The following is an 18,098-nucleotide window of genomic DNA, read 5'->3' as shown; positions in this document are numbered from 1 at the left end:
ACTCTGGGCTCTTGTAGCCCCTCCATGCCTGTGATCCCCATCCCACGCAGGGTGCGCAGCTTCCATGGCCCCCACACCACCTGCATGCACTCTGCCTGCGGCTCGGCGCACACCACCAAGCTGGTGCGCACCAAGTACAACAACTTTGACCTTTACCTGCGCTCCCGGTGCATGTACAGCTTCCTGCGCTTCTTGCTGTACTTTGGCTGCAGTCTGCTGACCTCCCTTCTTTGGGTGCTCCTCTCTGCCCTCTTCTTCCTGCAGTACGTCAGCGTGCGCGTCCTCCTCCGGCTGCAGTACAAGCTTTCCGTCATCCTACTTCTACTCGGACACCGGCGTCTGGACTTCAGCGTGCTCAACGATCTGATTATCTACAGCATGCACATCACCATGTTTCTGGTGGGGGGACTCGGCTGGTGCTTTATGGTTTTTGTGGACATGTAGCTGAGCTGCTGAGAATGTCAGAAAGACTGAAAGGGCGTACACCAAGTCACATCACTATTTCGTCTTCATACACAAGCCATCATGTTTCTGTGTACTTGATCATTGCCTACTGGTTTATTTCCGTTGCTTGTTAAATGTTTTGAAAAATTGTGGAAATAAATTACCATAAAGATGCTGAAATAGCACATAGAAGCTTCTTAAAACCTTATTACGTTCAAGAAAAAAAAAATCATATTCTGTCTTGTTCCTATTGATTGTGTTTGACTCATATTAACTCATATAAATAATAAATAATAGAATTTGACTAAACCGACCATAGAGTTGACTGATAGATATTTTAAATGATGGTCAAGAAACCTCATTTGCTTACGGACAATTGCTTTAAACCTTCAGTTGTCAAGGCCGATAAAAATGGAGACATTTTCACAAAACTGTAAGACGGCTGAGAAAACAAGTGTGAAACTGCAAAAGTACAACGTGGCAGAGGAGCGGACTGACCTGCATCCACCTGACCGGCAGTAGTTCCAAAACCCTTTAGCTTCTGACCCACAAAATAACAATGAAGGAAACTTATGACCCCAAGTCTTGATGGAGCTTATACTTTTTTAATCAAATTCAATTAAACAGAGATAAAATAAGTATTAGATAACAGCTTACTTATATGATTTCAAAGGAATTGCCTTAATTCACTCCTAAGTGCAGTTTTTTTAAACCTTTTTTTTTTTTCAAATAATTAATACGTTTTACCATAATCCTTATTCAGTTTAATTCCTAAAGATCCCATTACGCCCCACAAGTTGATTTGTGGCTTCAAACGAAATTTCATTTTAAAAATGTACTGAAGAGCTGTTAAAACATTTCTACATTGTTTCTTTTCAGTTCCAAACTAAAATCACTTTGTCTGCCCACATTAAGATACAGACTAACTAATATGACTTCAACTATTTAAGCGAAGACATTTGTTGGGTTATTTTTTAACGGATGGAGGTCTTTGTATGCAGTTGTTTGAAACCATATACATTCAATATGGAAAAACAACAGACTCAAACTTACTAGAAGGGGACCAGCAACTTGTATTTCATCCATTTGTAAACCATTTCATCAAAATAAGTGTTTGTTTTATAAAGCTATCACTTACTATAACAGGAAATGTCACAGTTGCATGAAATGCTGACGTATGACTGTATGATGCAAGTTTGTCTTTTTGTTTCGACATAGCTTGAGGTTTGCTCTAAAAGCCATAGATAAGTTTGGCTATAATAGGTCATGTGCAAACAGTATCTTTTAAACATACATCTATATTGCAGGTTAAGTAACTGTGCAGTTATAATATGTCAACCCATGGAAGCGAAAAGGGAGCACCGATGTGTGATTTTTGTGGTTAGTGTGACAAAAGTAAATGGATTTAACATGTTTGTTTTTTTTAAGTTATTTAATAAATATTCTTCTCTGTTGCATTGTTATTTAAAATGTAAAGCCAAGGGAATGTGTTTACCATGCAGTCCTGCACCCATGGTATCATGCCTCGAGCTGTGTCATAAGAGTGTGTGACAGTTCAACTTGAGAACGCCTCTGGGTCAAGTGTCCCATCAGTCGCTCTTCACATGGTCTCAGAGTTGCTCTGACAGACTTCTCTGTTTAGCTTCCTCTGGCACACAACCGCAACTGGACCCCTCTGTTTCTGCCAAGCATAACAATGGACATGGCTTGCTCCCAACAGCCTTATATAGCCTCATTTACACTTGGCATAAAGGAAGCTAACGGGAACCGCTGAAACCTCTGGCTGAGCTGAAATATGCATTTTTAGTGCTTAATTCTAAGGAATTGAGCATTTTATTTAATACAGAATTTAGTTTTAGTTTCCTAATTAAATCAAGGGGAAAAAAATGGGCTGGAAATTGTTTAAATGCCAGCCTTGGATCTGAACTTTTGACGCTAGCTGGTGGGCCGACTGAGAAATGCTTGAGATCCATTTGGCCTCCGGCTGCAAATGGATAATCGGGGCAACAATAAGCTTTTGTGTACAGGATAAACACATCATATGCCTCATATTCTGAGTCAGGGCCGATCTAACTGCTTGCATGAACCACACAAAGAAGTAGTTTTGACAAGTCATCAGCCCCTTTCATTTCTTCTTTTTTGCTTTGAAAGCTGGAAGTTGTTTGTTTAGTCTGAATGACTTGCCATACTTAATCACTTGTTGAATTTGTTTCTGCAAAAACCATGAACTTCTCACCTTGTTTAGCATATTTTCCATCAAGATTTTGTAACAGTTTTTACAAATACAAGTTAGCTGGAAACCACACAAGATCATAAAAAAATGTAAATAATAGTCTTTTGCGGGTGAAAAAAAAAACAACTCGATTTATAACTCACTTTAAAATGGCATTAATGGAGACTAAGAGTATGTGTCATTCAGTTTTACAAGAAAACATTAAAACATTTTTAGAAATATCTATTTGGCAGACTGTAGCACAGTCACTGAAATACAGCAAAAGGGCTTCCACCCCTAGAGCTATTGCGCCTGATTTCCTCAGTGCTGTTATGTTTTAACAGCACTACCAAAAACATAAACCATTTACTTATTTAAAGATAAAGACTAACTACTTTGAGGTGACAAAATCTCTGGGCTCTGGATTATGTGCTACTGTCCTGGTGAACCCTTGCCAGCGTCTGTTCCAGATGTCATCAACTCAAATATAAAAAATAATAACGGCAATGTTTCTCATATTTCCTCAAGCTTACTTTTACTTTGCTCAGTGAGTAAACTGTAAGAAAACATTGCTAACTATTATGAAATGTCAAAATAAATGTGGTCTCTTTGACACTTTTCAATGTCATAACCTTTCATCTGTGCTTAAAAAAACATTTAGTGCTAATTGGAAAGAAAAGTTTTATTTATTTATTTTTTAATAGTAAAGCAAGATAAACTGAACAAACAGCAAATTATGAAGATGCCACATTTAGCTGCTCTTCGCTAAAAGTAATATTTGGAGATTTGAATCATCTGCATGATCACCCTTCTTACTATGGCGGGTAGTAAAATAAATACAGATCATTATCAAGTCTAAATGCCAGTGGGTAAAGGACATGCACCTCCATCTCACGTCATGTTTATACCCCAGAGAGTTAAAATCTCCTGGATTACTAATTAGACGGCCTATGACATTCTGTTTACATACACAATTGCAGACATGCATACCTTTACCTGTATCTGTTCATTCAGATGTTCATAGATACATACTGTGATATATAGACATATCCTGGGATATTCGGGTGGGTCTCTCAGAGTATGTGTATGAAATTAGGACCAAAGTTATTGATGCTGCTGGTAGATTTAGGTTTAAACAAATTTTTTAGTATTAGCAACATGAAGTGAGATGAAATGTTAATCCTGTTTTGTTGTTCTTAAGCATGGTACAATTTTTTTTTTTATCTGTGAAAGGTGCTACATGGATAAACTTTACTTAGTTACTTACCTACTTAGTTATATTATTGTTTCAGAGTAGTCCAAACAGAGCCCAGAGTTGCATCTAATAAGGAATCTGCATAGGCAGCTAAAGATTAAGGTGATGCAAAGGAGACCTTCTAATTATGAAAACCTAAACCTAAGAGCATATGAATAATGATAAATGACCAAAACAGCCACAGAAATAAGCTAAAAGCTATTACTGTTACAAGAACTGTTTGACTTGACTGTTGCAATGTGATGCCAAAAAAACAAAGATTTTTTTCATTTAATTAAAGAGAAAGGCATGAATTATATTCAATGTCCCATTATTTAGTAAAATGTATGTTTTTTTATGACGTTTTCTACATATGAAATATGTTTGTAATGATAGATATGTATCCTTTCCCATTTGAAACAATCTTCTTGGTTAAATGAAAAATAATTTCAGATTTAAATTGGTTTTGGGCTAATCTGTAAAAAGCCTACATTCAGACAGACATTCTAGATAAAGTATGCGTATATGAATATGTATGGATAAGGTTCATATATTTATTCATTACATACATATATTCATTGGATGAATACATACATACAACATACATACATACATACATAACTACATACATACATACATACATACATACATACATACATACATACATACATACATACATACATACATACATACATACATACATAAAACAATGTTGATTTGAGGTCACTCCGCCAGCAGTTGGCGCCTGTAATTTAGGAGAACAACACACATGCGCATCATGTATCCTGGGCTGTCTTCATACAGTGACACGTGAGATACCCACACATGTAAGTGTAATTCAGGATCTCCGTCGTACTCCGACGTCCTATTTACAACGCTTTTTGTGCTTAAAGTGCTGCACCAAACACCGTGAGAACAAACTCAGACGTCCTTTAGAGCTCTCTAACTAATAAACAGTAAAGAAGAGTACACCTTTAAGCCCCCAGAGTGCACCGAGTTCGTGTATTCGTGTATGAAAAAAAAAAGAAAAAAGAAAAGAAAGAGAGAGGCGCATGATATGACAGTCCATTTACCGCGCAGACCACCGTTGTACATTAAAGTGAGGGACCGACTATGTCTGCGTCTTTAAGCAGAACTCTATACGGACTGCTGCATGATGTCAGCCTGCTCTCGGTCCGTGCGCTGCTCGTGTGAGAGCCGCATTTTACTTCCTGTACAGGGACAGGAGCGGGCAGAGAAAGAGAGAGTGGGATAGCGAGATGGGGGGACGAGCGGCCGAGACAGGACTAAAAGTGATAGAGTGAGCCAGCGGGACGAGACGAAGGAGGAAACCCGGGGCCTGCTTGTCTCTCCTTTTTTTTTTTTTTTTTTTTTTTGAAGAAGAAGAGAAGAGAATCCTACAAAGTTTAGAGGTTATCCAGCCTGCCACATCTGCGCCAGCTGACAGCTTCAGTCTATGGAATAGCGACAAATCGGGTAAATATATCCCCCACCACCACCCTCCTTCTCTTGGCGTGATATACAGTGCCTGATTTGTATGACGCATAGGTTTTTTTACCATGCGTTACTCTCTCGATTCTCTACCTTTATTTCTCACTCTGCGAGCGGCTGCTTATCCCGACACTCGCCTGGCTCTACATTCAATCATCTGCAAATTCGCAGCTCATCCTTAAATAAAAGTTAACACTCTGCAACTTTAATAAGAAGTAATAGGAGCTTTTTTCGTGGAGGAGCAAACGATCCCCCTCCTCCCCTCCACTTGAATGCGTAAAGCGCGACTGTCGAAGAATTTTTTGAAACTCGTAAAAATCCAGTGTTGATGTTGGACAGCGCTTTAACCTCAGGAAGCAGCGTTGTCATGAGTGTCAACTGTACAAGTGGTAGGATTGGCATGATGCTATGATGGGGCTTACGTCATAATTTAGCCACAAATAAATATATAAATAAATAAATCACCAGCCAGGACGGTAACGCAGTAAGTTGCGGAGTGGCATGTAAGTCTATTGCAGGTATGGTGATAAATGAGGGAGGTGGGTGGGAGGGATTGTCAAATGTCTTCTTATCTCTATTAATGCATTAAATATGAAACTTGCTTAAGAAAAAAACAACAGATAGACAAAGAAAAAAAATCAAGTAAAGCAATCACAAAATAGAGCAAAAAATAATAAATCTTAAATAGGATTATATAGTAAACACAACCCCCCCCTGCCCCCCCTGAAATATTGGTTTTTACTGTAAATTATTCAGAGGCAAGTCTGATTTGCGGTGCTGTTTACCTCACCTGAACTTTCTGAGACACATCAGACCATATACATTCAAGGCCTCGCTCCCCCCTCCACACACACACACACACACACACACACACACACACACACACACACTAACACACTTTTTCTTTTTATTGTGTGTACAAGAGTGCAATGTGTGGCTAGCCAGCAAGTAGTTTGTGGCAGTTTTTCTTCATTTCCTGTTAGTGTTCTTTCCTCAGCAAACACTTTCTCTCTGTCAACATGTTGTCATTAATGTTGTCTAAACGGTTGCATTTTGTGTATATCCAGAGGTTACTTGGATCCTAATCTTATAAATCTGAGCTTTGTAATTTTATAATATTTTTGAAAAAGTGTTTTTATTCTATATTTTTTTTCAGCATCCTTGTCCCAAATCCCATTTCAGTTATGTCTCCAAATAGCTAGCTTTTTTTCTTTTCCTCCAGAGTTAAAAGATCACAGTGAATAAGAGCATTTTTATTTACTTGTAAGAGAACTTTAAAATCAATATATATGTATAGGTGCACCTAGCTATCCCTAGGCAAGACAAACACAGGTTTGTTTTTCCTTCAAGCTGGTTTTATCATACCCACGCTCAAATACGAGGAAATCATTTCTGGGGATGTAGGCGTGTGCTGCAAAGTTTTGTTTTCTCTCGTCTGACTTTATCACAACATACGTGGAAAATGTGGGAATTTATTGTTCTCCTGAACGGACTCCTTCCAACAGTCGTCCAGCATTGAGTTGGATGGCTGCCATAGAGTTTGTGATTGCTCTCCGCAGCTGTATTTGTCTGTTTGTGGCTGTGTGCATCTGTGTGAGTTGGTGGTGCATTAGCATGTCCCAGAATGCCCTAGTTCTACAGGCCTCTGAGTTTATGTCATTCCAACGACGAGGCCCAAAGCTGGATGCAAGGGTGGGGGTGTCAAGAAGAGAGAAAAACTGTTTTTTATTTATTTATTTTTACATTTAAAAAGGGTATTAACGATAAGAATAGAATAAATGTTTGGACTCCAAGCAGAGAAGATATTATTTGAATGTTAAAAAAAAAAAAAAAAAGTGTACACTGGCATGTATTCATTTCCTGGAAAGAGATTCTAGGTAGTGTAGGTCATGACTTGATAAACCTGTTAAACGGTTGGGGGAAAACCGGCTAAAAACTATTGTCTTCATGCCCATTTCCTTTATCCGTTTGTCACGTAAATAAACATGAAGATGTCTATTGATGTCTAAATGTAGATCAAAAGTTTAAGAAGCTTAAAGAGCAAATATTTGACCTGTTTTTTTGAACTAAAAGGTGAGAGAGGCTGACCAACCTAGAGCACACAAAGACAGTGTTTGGAGGGGGTTCTACAGCCAACATCTCTTTCCTATTTATTATAAAAGTGACAACATACATGAAGCGGACCATCCTGTTTCTAGAAACAGTCTAAACTGTCTCACTTATAGATTTATGGTTTTATTTTACCCTTTACAGCAGTACAGTGATTTGCATATGTTTTAAGGACGAAAGGACTGAATAGTTGTAGTGTCCAGCTTTTTGAGTAGTGAGGCTTTTTTGAAAAATCAAAACAACTTTTAAAATGTGTCAACCTTTAAAATATCTTCTTCTAATTCGATATGATGGCACCCTGACATCTACACAAGTTCAGAACAGCCCTGGAGCTCCTTGGGGCTAAAAAAAAAAAAAACGCACTCCGTAGCTTGCGTTTTACTTGCAACATCCCAGCTCTTTACTTTTTGGTACAACTTTTCATGCCAACAACTAGCAGGTGTGAATCCTATAGGGTGTAATATGTACTTTGATCATGTCTGAACCAAAGTTTGATATAATGTTTAGCTAATGTTCAGATGGAGAAATGGCTTAATCACCATTGTAAATGTATATCATTAGAGGCAATAAGATCTATGTAAAAAGTAAAACAAAAAAGTGAAAAAGAAAGAAACGAGACCCGATGAACCCTTGCATTGTTTTCATGTTGGAGATGACTGACTTTGCTTTTTGCTAACTTGTTTAATTAATCACTACTGTCTTACCTTTAAAAGGCTCAGTTCTGTTGGTAATATTATTTTATGAATCTCGCCTTTTTTATGAGTGGTTTTGGTAAAATCTACAAGTCTTGTTCATGCAAGAGGAAGGTTGAGTTTTTGAAAGCTTCCATTGGTTCATTTTAAATAACTTCTTTAGCATGAAAAAAAAAACCCAGACAGGTTTGATTAGCAGAGCTCAGAAAGAGCTTTATGACAGCGGGCTGACGGGGATATACATAACAAAAATAAACTTTAATATCCTTTCCACTGTCTTACCTTTAAACTACCCCACAAATACTTTTGTCATTGTGTGTGTAAGTGCGTGTGTACACGTGAATCCATCTTTTTTTTTCTATCAAAGTTAGTGCTTGGTGATTATCCCGCCCTCTGCTTACCCATGTAAACATGTGTGAAGGGTGTGTTTAGATGCCCATAATTTTCTTTGGACTGGAATGACTCACTCTTGATGGGTTGCGATACAGAGCACCAGTCATACATCATATTCACAAACAATAGTGGCGTGCTTTCTAGGTATTGCCGGGCTGGTTCGAGGAAAACCCTGAAGGATAAAAACCTGCTTGGCCTGTTTTGTTCAGGCATGTTGCCATTCGTGGAAAAGAGAATTCAAACAGTTAAGAGTAACTGTGAAAACATGTCCTTGTTCTCAGTGTAACTTCAGACAATTCCTAAAAAGACCGACACGAACACACCGAGAGAAGTTAAGTTGTGACGGGAACTTTAATTTAAAGGTTATTGTAAATAGATGAAATACAGGAACAAATGCTTGGAAACCTCGACAGCCGAGTGTTTGTTTTATGGGTTTAATCTGCATTCTCAAATACGGTTCAAACTCAAAGTGATAAACACCACACATTTACTCAAAGAACAAGCAAAAGAGTTGGTACAAACTGAACACTAAAATTTGTAGTTTGTTTTTTAATTTTTTAATTTTTTTTTTATTGTATACATTTTCATTATCCAGCCCAAGAGTGTTTTCAAGAAAAAGTCATCATGTGTGGATGTTTTAATAGTTTCCTCTTAAAGACGGGTAAAATACTAATGACTTAACAGTGAACAAATGTTTCTAACTTGACGATCTTTACTTTAACATGTTTTATTTACGAAATGTTACAGATGTTATGAAATTTATTATGAAATTAAATTATGTCATGTTTTCACTTACCTGCTCACAGAGTTTCAGCCACACAGGTTTGATTGAAACAACCTGATGAGATGTTGAAACTAAAACTCCTTATATAAGGTTTTTTTTTCTTGATGTTTGGAAAGGATAACCCTGGTGCATTAATATAAACCAGTTCATGTCAGTATATGACATTAAAGGGCAGAATTGGTTGTTAGTTCTAGAAAAAAATGTAACTTTTTTAAGAAGTTTTTATTTCATCTTTGTAACATAAAGCTTTTCAGAATGAACACACCTTGTTACATCACCAAAGGTCCTTGCTGGAGGCTAGAAATGTGCTTATTAGGCTTTTACTAGCGAATGCCAATCACTGGTTTTTGAGTGAAATTACAGATTTTGCAGGTGCTCTCTTGCAACAATAAATTAGTGCTGCGAGTCGCTATTAGGATAGCAGATGTGTCAAGATTAAAGAGACGTGGCTGTTGGAACCTGAGGGCAAACTCATGGAGACCAACAACCAATCATCAAACATTGTGTGCGCTACGTTTAAACGGCAGATCTACTGAATCTAAAACAAAACAAAACAAAAAAAAACAGAGATCTGACTGTCACGAAAAGTTGAATTAGCAAGGCTATAAAATGAACTTTCTGCTTATCTTCCCACTGATTGCAATATCTCATGTCACATAGCTTAAAGTGGACAACGCTGCAAAAAAACAATATTACAGCCGCCACCCATAAGGCCTGTACAAACAGCAGTAAATTAAACGGGTGATATTAATTCACCTGTTTGCGTGGAGGCTTGGAATAAAGCTAATTTTTTGTAGTTAAGATGTCCCTTCACCGGTTGAAATAGACGGAAGTTAAAATATTTATTTTCAATGTTTTTAGGGATGTTGCCAAGCAGTACAGTGTTAGCTCTCTGTTCGAGGGAACTCCAACTAGTTCACTCATAGAACCAGTAACATAGAACTGGTTCATAGAACCGGTGAAAGAACTGTTTCTTTCACCGGGCCTGATTTGGAGCTGAAACAGATGTGTTTGAAAGAACAGGTTGTCGGAACCCGTCCTATTTGAAGGATTGACGCTATTCGAGAAAAATAGATTCAAGAGGAAATTAAATTGGATTTAACTTTGCTTACTTTCCAAAACATTATTATTTCACACCTACACCACACTGACACATATCACAGAATAGATTAGCTAATAGTGATGTGTGATTGACGCTACATGAATCCCTACTGGTGTTGTTTTCCTTATGTTTTCTGGTCAATGCAGACGTACTTACTAATAATTTTAATAGTTTGAAAACTGGTATAATTCGTATGTAACAAGAGACACTGCACGCCTATTTTATTCTTTATTTACTTAGATTTAAGCGCTATTTTTGTGACTACTACTTAACTCTAATTCCCTTATAGGGTCCTGCTGCTATTTAAGTTACAACAGTTAAACTCTTCCTAAAGAAATATACCAAAAGTCTTTTTGTCCTTTTTCCTTCTCCCGAGATTTGCATTTTTCATTGTTGTTCGCCACTGTGCCAATGTTCCGATGTGATTTTTCACAGAAACACTTGTAACAAATCATCTAATGTATCCACAAAAAAAAAAGTGAGACATTTCAACTGTCAGCTGTGGTGGAACATTGTGTTTGCATGATGTTCTTCTTCTTCTTCTTTTTTTTATATTATTATTTCACTTCTTTTCTAAATATAATCTGCTATTGGCTTGAAGAACACACACACACACACACACACACACGCAGAGAGAGGATTTTGCAGCCAGAAATCCAAGTTTGCAAAGCACTTTAAAACACTTATCCGTATCGTTGTCGTTTGCTGAGCACAAAGATACAGTTCTTGCTGAAAACTGTGAGGAAAATATTATAAACTGAGGTGAAAAGTGTGAGGCACAGCGAGTCGGTAAAAGCCTGTAGGAATCTTCAAATGTATTTGGCTGGCTCTGGCTCTCTACGTGCTTTTCAGGAAGCCTTCCAAGAATTTAGACAATGAACAGTAAACATGGCATGTTCCTAGAACAATTCCACATTAGATCTTAGGGATCACGTGGCTCTCTCTCCCTCTCTGTCCCTTTTTTTTTTCTCAGAACGGACTGCCCCCACACCACACTCCATAGCAGATAACTAGCAGCAAAGTCTCATGTTCCTTGTGTACGCACTGCAGTTACACTTGACAAGGAACTGGCGCAAACTGACAACAGTGCTATAGTGCACACTTTATGGGTGTGTGTAGGTGCTTGTGTGTGTGTGTGTGTGTGTGTGTGTGTGTGTGCGTGCGGGCCTCTTTCTCTCTTTCACTTTGTCTCAGAGATTTCAGCTAAGTGGCATGTTTGGCTGTTGGCAGAATTCCTAGGAAGATCACATGTCATGAATGTCGTGCCTGTGTTGTGTGGGCGTATAAGTTCAGTGGTGTGATCGTGCATGTCCGTGCAGTTGTGCATGGATGGAAAAAGATTATTAAAAAGAAAAGAATGCGAAATGAAAGGCAGCATATGCACATGTGATTGCTCCAAATGTTTTCAGCATGAATAGAAGCACGTAGCCATGGCAGTGAATTGCAAAGTACTAAGAAGTATGACAAAGACGTGTTGCTGAAACAGTCATGAGATTGAATTCGGCAAAAGGATGGAAAATTAGATTTCTTTACTTAATGATACTTCATAGTCAATAGTGTTTTGCTTCATTTAATGGCTTTTGTGGGATCAGTCCATTAAAATTTAAATTAGCCTAAATAGTCTTATAGACAAGTTGTTTCATTGATCTTGTAATGTAATGCCTTAAGATCTATGAAAAGTTGCAATTTACATATTTGGACCTTCTGGCTCCAAATGTTTTTTTTTTGTTTTTGTTTTTCTTCTGAAATTAAAGACCGCTTTTTAAATGGGGTCACTCCTATTTACAGATCTTTGTGTTTTAGAGAAGGCTCTCCTGACTTTGTTTGAAGTTTGAAGTATTAATTTAGGAGATAGTGGAGACAAACCTGAGGAAATGCACATGCACACTTTCAGAAGGACCTAAATAGAGCCGTACACCAACACAGACTTATGCAAAAGTAGTCAGCGCAGAAAGAGCACTCTGCGTGACCTTTATTCTGCAGCCCACCTTAATTTTCCATGCTCATTTGCTTCGTACCATACATAATTAAATTGCTGCAAACTCCAAGCCTCTCTCAAGGCTGCTACCAGTAAACAAAACCTGCTAATCAGTATATAAGATAATAGCTGAGGAAAGCAGATAGGCAAACCCTTCCTATGTGACGATGACCTATGTTGCGTGTGTTCTTCACGTCCTAACGGCTTGACAGAATGCCTGACAGGGCCAGCGGAAAAAGGCAGAAATGTGAGGTAAGTAGTCATTGTTACTGCTACTCTTCTTACTTCCATTACCAAAGCTAAAATGAATACTGCACACACCCTTACATCCAATAAGCGTGAGAGATTTGCTGACTTGTTTGGGATTTCTAACACAGATGATGGTTCTGTGAAAGCTACGAGTCTTTCCCACAGTTCTGTGTTATTATTGTAAGGCCCCAGCCACACTTATGTTGATATTTGTGTAAAGATATATTTTTCTTCCATGTTTGGAAAAAAAAAGAAAAAAATCCGCATCTAGCGATGTTTTGAATATCTGCGCTCCAGTACGGTGCAATAATCTTGACAAAAATGTAAAAGTTTAACATCTAGATGTAGTCTAAAGCAAAGTAGGATAATCCTTATTTATGGATCAATGCATATACTGGGTCTGATTTATTTATTTATTTTTTACTATGCTAAAACAAGAAGCGAATCAGAAGAATGTGCGATTTGTTAATGAGTTCATTGACACAAGTGTGAATTATTCCACAGATCACCGGTTAGCTTAAAGCAGAAGTTATCCACACAGATTGAACAAAGATTCATACTTGTCTTTGAACAGGGAGAACAGCCGTCTAATGAATGTAAGGAACTAGATAAACTGGTGTTGTCAGGTTGTTTTGGTCACATCTTTTCACTGCTGTGTTAACAGTTTGTGTCATATTAGTATATGGCTCAGGCCATGTTGTGACATCTTTAGCAATTCTCACATTTCTTGCAGCACAGACAGACACCACGCATAGTTCTCCCCCTCGCCCCCATTACATATCAACTCCTTGTTACCTTTTCTCAACCTTTCCATGAATTGAACAAAGTACTGCATTTTAACATTAATACAAAGATGTGTGTTGAATTAAACTCTTGGCCAACTATGATTCAACATAAAATGCATACAGATTTCTCAGTTGAGAATGATGTGAATTATACTTGCAGAGATTTCATTTCTAAGAATGAGCATTAGCGCTGGGATATTTCTGCACTAGAAATGTACAGAGCATGTAGAAACATGTTCTTAACAACATAAGTATTTCAATTAATCACTTCCTAGAAGCTCTTGAGGAACGTCTGGCTCACCTGTAGCTCATTGGTTTGTTTTTGCTTTAGGAAACCTCCATACTTTACTCTTACCCAACAAGCACACTGTTATTTCCCATTTTAAAGATGACAAGGGATTTTTTTTTTCTTTTCTTTTCTCATTTTTGCGGTTCAAGAGCAACAGCCGCTTTCTTTATATTTCTTTACTCATCTCTGACTACAGTCAGGGACACACAAGACGTTAGCCGCAGCCCGTTACAGTTGACATGGTTATCCAGGGTGACATGTTATTTGAGTACATGTATGCTGGCTTAGTGTGGCGCTGACGGGAAGATTCTTAGGTCACAGTTTATGTGTGGGTGGGTGAAGTGGGGGGCAATGCACTTAAAATAAATATGCATGCATCTCTGGGCAATGGAGAAAACCATTTTTCATAACACATCTTTGTGCTAGTCATCTTTTTTTGTTGTCATTTGAAAGTATCTTTGATTCACTTTCCCTAATTATAAAGCAGAAGACTGTTTCCCCCCTCTCTTCTTTCTATTTTTTTAATCAAAACTTTGTTGTGTTTTTTAATGTTGTGGACTGAATGCATTCTCTTTGCCCTAATTGAATGATGTACACGGGGCATTCAGTCATTGTGGCCACAGCTCTCTCACTATGTCTTTGTCTCTTTTGTGTGGGTGTGTGTTTGTGCATCCCTGTTTGTAGACAGTGGAGCAGTGATGCTGAAAGATGTGTCCTCATTTTTCACGTTGAACTGGACTTCTCATGGCAGCCATGTTGGCTTGCCTGATGTCACACGTGTGTCACTGTTTTTGCAGTCAGCTCCTAAACAACGACGTGAGGCCGTCGAGATGACTCGTTTATTCACTCCTGATCTCCCTCTTCTCTCTGTGTCACTCTCCTGCTGTTCGCTCCTTTAGTCACTGCTGGTCTTATATGTCCTAATAACTTTTAAGCCGTCATTCGTGACTCTGGAGGCATTTCAGTCAAAAAGAAAGACTTTCAGTCTGGCCTAGGGAGGTAGAAATAATATCCTTATTATAATTTATTAATCGTTTATTTAATAACTTTAAATAAATGGTTTCAAACCTGTTTTCAAAATGTAGTTTAAATATGCCACTCTCAGTTTTAAAGTAATGATTATGTTTTAATTATAACACACTGACAGTCACAGCGCTACGATTTAACGTAGTGGGACATGACAAAAAAAATTTTTCTAGTTCTCATGAAGTTAGAATAAATCTAACATAAAATGGTCAATATAACCTTGTTAGAGTTAAAATGCAGATGCAGAAAGCGACAAAGGCAACGAGTTGCTTTCAAAGTATTGCTGTCAACAAAATGTTTAAAAGACAAACATCAGTAATGGTCTGATCAGTAATCCTTGACACCAGACTGACAGCAACTGCTACTTATTTAAATAGATGACTAATCTGTCAATACCTGTCTGAGTAGTTGGTTAGCCAACAACTATTTAAATCCCCATCTCTGCTTTATGTGGCCACACATTCTATTCTCTGTACTACTACATGTGTACTGGTACTGCACTACAGTACTACTGCATCCCACAGATATGTACATCTGCAAGATGTACAGTGTGACATGCACATTATCATAAAATAGTCAACAAAATTGAAATTAAGTAAGATACGTAAATTGGATTATTATAAATTGAATAGAAATGCTTTTAACGCACATTTTGTGATTTTGATATGTTTTTTTTTATCTGTTTGTGAAAACACAAAAAGGGTATTTTAATGACGGGTTTGTGCTGTAAACCAGTTTAGATCAGGTCAGACATGAAAGCTGCACACGGCTGGAAAGACTAAAGCTAGACTACCAAACTACCATTTGCAAGTTTTGAGTCAAGACCAGTCAAAGAATGCCCTACTCCAAAAATTACAACTCACTTAGACCTGCTGACTAATTTAAAAAGCACCTTCTGCCTTTAACACTCGTTGATTCACCCCTTCAAAGGGTCTTTCTTTGTAGCGTTTGTATGTAATGCTGCATCATGCACCATTAGCTGATGCAAAGACAATGAAAAACATACAGACATCTACAGACATCCTGTGACATCTAACCCAATTGTGGTCCCCAGGAGACATTCAGTGACAGTCAGCAGGCCAGCTCCGGGCCACTTTGTCTCCAGATTCTTTTTTTTTCTTTCTTTCTTTCTTGCTTTTTCTAAGGGATATGCACCATTTGATTACCCGCCTAGCAAAGTGCAACACAACTGACAGGAAAACCTTTTTTTTTTTTTTTTTTTTTTTAAGTCAGATTTTATCCAATATTATAAAGGATTCACGTACGCAGTTGAACAGGTGAGGGGAAACAACCACTGCCTCTTGTCTTTGGGTTTCTTACGATAAGCAGGGAGGTAGGGGCTTTTTGTTGGTTGCGATTTGAGCTGATAGATGTCATATTGCAACTAGGTTCAGAGGGCTGTTAACGTGAAGAATGTGATTGACATTTTCCAAGTCAACAGCCCTCATTAAATACAATTTTATCACTTCTGGTAATGATGTGTAAAAAGTCTTAAAGTGTATAGAGATTTATCTCACAGTAAAAAAAAAAAAAAACTGCCTCAATTTTAGTTATGTTATGTAGGAAAACATCCTATGCTAACAAATACTTGTCACTGCTGTGACATTTACTGATTTAATTGAAATATTTACTTAAGTCCATTGGAAACATTCCACAGAATGAATGTAATTGAAGCATTTTTAGTGCGTATTTTACTTTTTAGAAGTTTCTTGGAAGTCTGTAAGTTGTAATCCACAACTTTCTGGTTTTTGGGATATAACTATAAGAGTGTCAGACATGTTTTTTGTTGTTGTTTTTTTTACTTTTCAAAATGGGAAAGAGTACGGAGCCCTCCATGGGACATGGGGATTTTTTTTTCCTTTGCGTTCCTTCGCAATAATCTACTGATCAGTTCATGCGGCATAACTGAATACTGTAAGCCTTTTTTACGGTGGCCGCCGTACTTTCTGCTTTAATACAAGCTTATAAGGTTTTTCTGAGTTATTATCGCGGGCAATAAGTCATCTGATTGTGTCTCCATTGTGTTCGTAGTCTGAATGGTTTAAAGGGCTGCTTTCAGTGCCGTTCCATCTGAGCCTTAACAGACATAAACATGCAGTAAATAAATCGATTTTCAATCAGTTTTTTTGCACCAAAGTGTTAATAATAATAAACGCAATTTATTATTATAAAACACAGCAAACTAATGGTGGTAGACGGCCGCACTGGGTTAACTCGGGGAATCTCATCTGTACGTGTATCAATCAACTCCAAACATCTTCTTTGTTCTGTCACAATTATCAATTTATTTAATTTTGATTATCATGCTCCACACTTTGCGAGGACTGACCACCCTGCTCACCCGTTTCCTCATACACACAGAGCCAGCAGCCAGTAACCTTCCGATTCGTACTTGACAGTGACGCCCACATCGCCCAAAGCTGTTGCTCCTGTCATATCAGTAATTACTTATTTCATTCATATGGCTCTTATAGAACCTCAGTGAAGACTTGTTTATTATTATTAACGCTTTGGTGCAAAAAAACTGATTGAAAATCGATTTATTTACCGCATGTTTATGTCTGTTAAGGCTCAGATGGAACGGCACTGAAAGCAGCCCTTTAAACCATTCAGACAAAAACAACAAAGACACAATCAGATGACCTATTACCCCGCGATAATAACTCAGAAATAGTCCATGGAAAAACCTTACATAAGCTTGTATTAAAGCAGAAAGTACGGCGGCCACCGTAAAAAAGGCTTACAGTATTCAGTTATACCGCATGAACTGATCAGTAGATTATTGCGAGGGACGCAAAAGTTTTGCAAGGGAACGCAAAAGAAAAAAAAATTCCCCATGTCCCCTGGAGGACTCCGTAAATGAGGGAGTCAGAAAGTGGCTACAAAATATTATTAATCATCAAAATATGCCCATATCTTCCGTCAGAGTAATAATTACAGCTGGATCCATGACAGACAAGTTTGGATGAGAACCCAAGTCCATTATCCACACAAAGGAAGATGGTAAAAAACAAAAAAAAATCTCCAAAGCTCAAATTAAAAGAAAAACTTTATCTAAGATTATGCATTAAAAACATTTAATTTATTTTAAGGCTTTTAAAGGGTCCTGAACATCTTATCCTTAATTTCCTGTATGTCATTTTGTCAAAAAGGAAAAAAAAACAAGCAAATGTTTCACACCAGAGATTTCTTTTCAGATGTATTTCCTTATTAAGAGCACTTATACAAAGAATTACTGTTCGATATTAAATACTCTTTAGTTGCTTAAGGAAACAACGAAGCTCTCATTCACAACAATTGGATATATATA

The 18,098-nt window shown here is 37.7% G+C and overlaps 2 protein-coding genes across 3 annotated transcripts in view; both read left to right on the top strand.

The window, feature by feature from the left end:
- LOC103142768 (protein C9orf69) lies at window positions 1-917 on the top strand. Its single transcript, XM_007558983.2, has one exon. It carries the CDS (start codon window positions 25-27, stop codon window positions 442-444), a length of 420 nt encoding a protein of 139 aa, XP_007559045.1. The 5' UTR covers window positions 1-24; the 3' UTR covers window positions 445-917.
- A 4,337-nt stretch (window positions 918-5,254) lies between these two features.
- Window positions 5,255-18,098, top strand: part of nacc2 (NACC family member 2) — a 36,999-nt gene continuing 24,155 nt past the window's right edge. The window contains exon 1 of one of the 2 annotated variants that reach the window (XM_016674734.1): window positions 5,255-5,366. The gene's annotated coding sequence lies outside the window, so the exon portion shown is untranslated. The remainder of the gene's footprint in view (window positions 5,367-18,098) is intronic. The other variant, XM_007558986.2, reaches the window with a different exon arrangement.

This window comes from Poecilia formosa, unplaced genomic scaffold (genome assembly GCF_000485575.1).
Source record: "Poecilia formosa unplaced genomic scaffold, Poecilia_formosa-5.1.2 Scaffold100, whole genome shotgun sequence".
Taxonomy (NCBI): domain Eukaryota; kingdom Metazoa; phylum Chordata; class Actinopteri; order Cyprinodontiformes; family Poeciliidae; genus Poecilia; species Poecilia formosa.
This window is presented reverse-complemented; position numbering and strand designations above follow the sequence as displayed.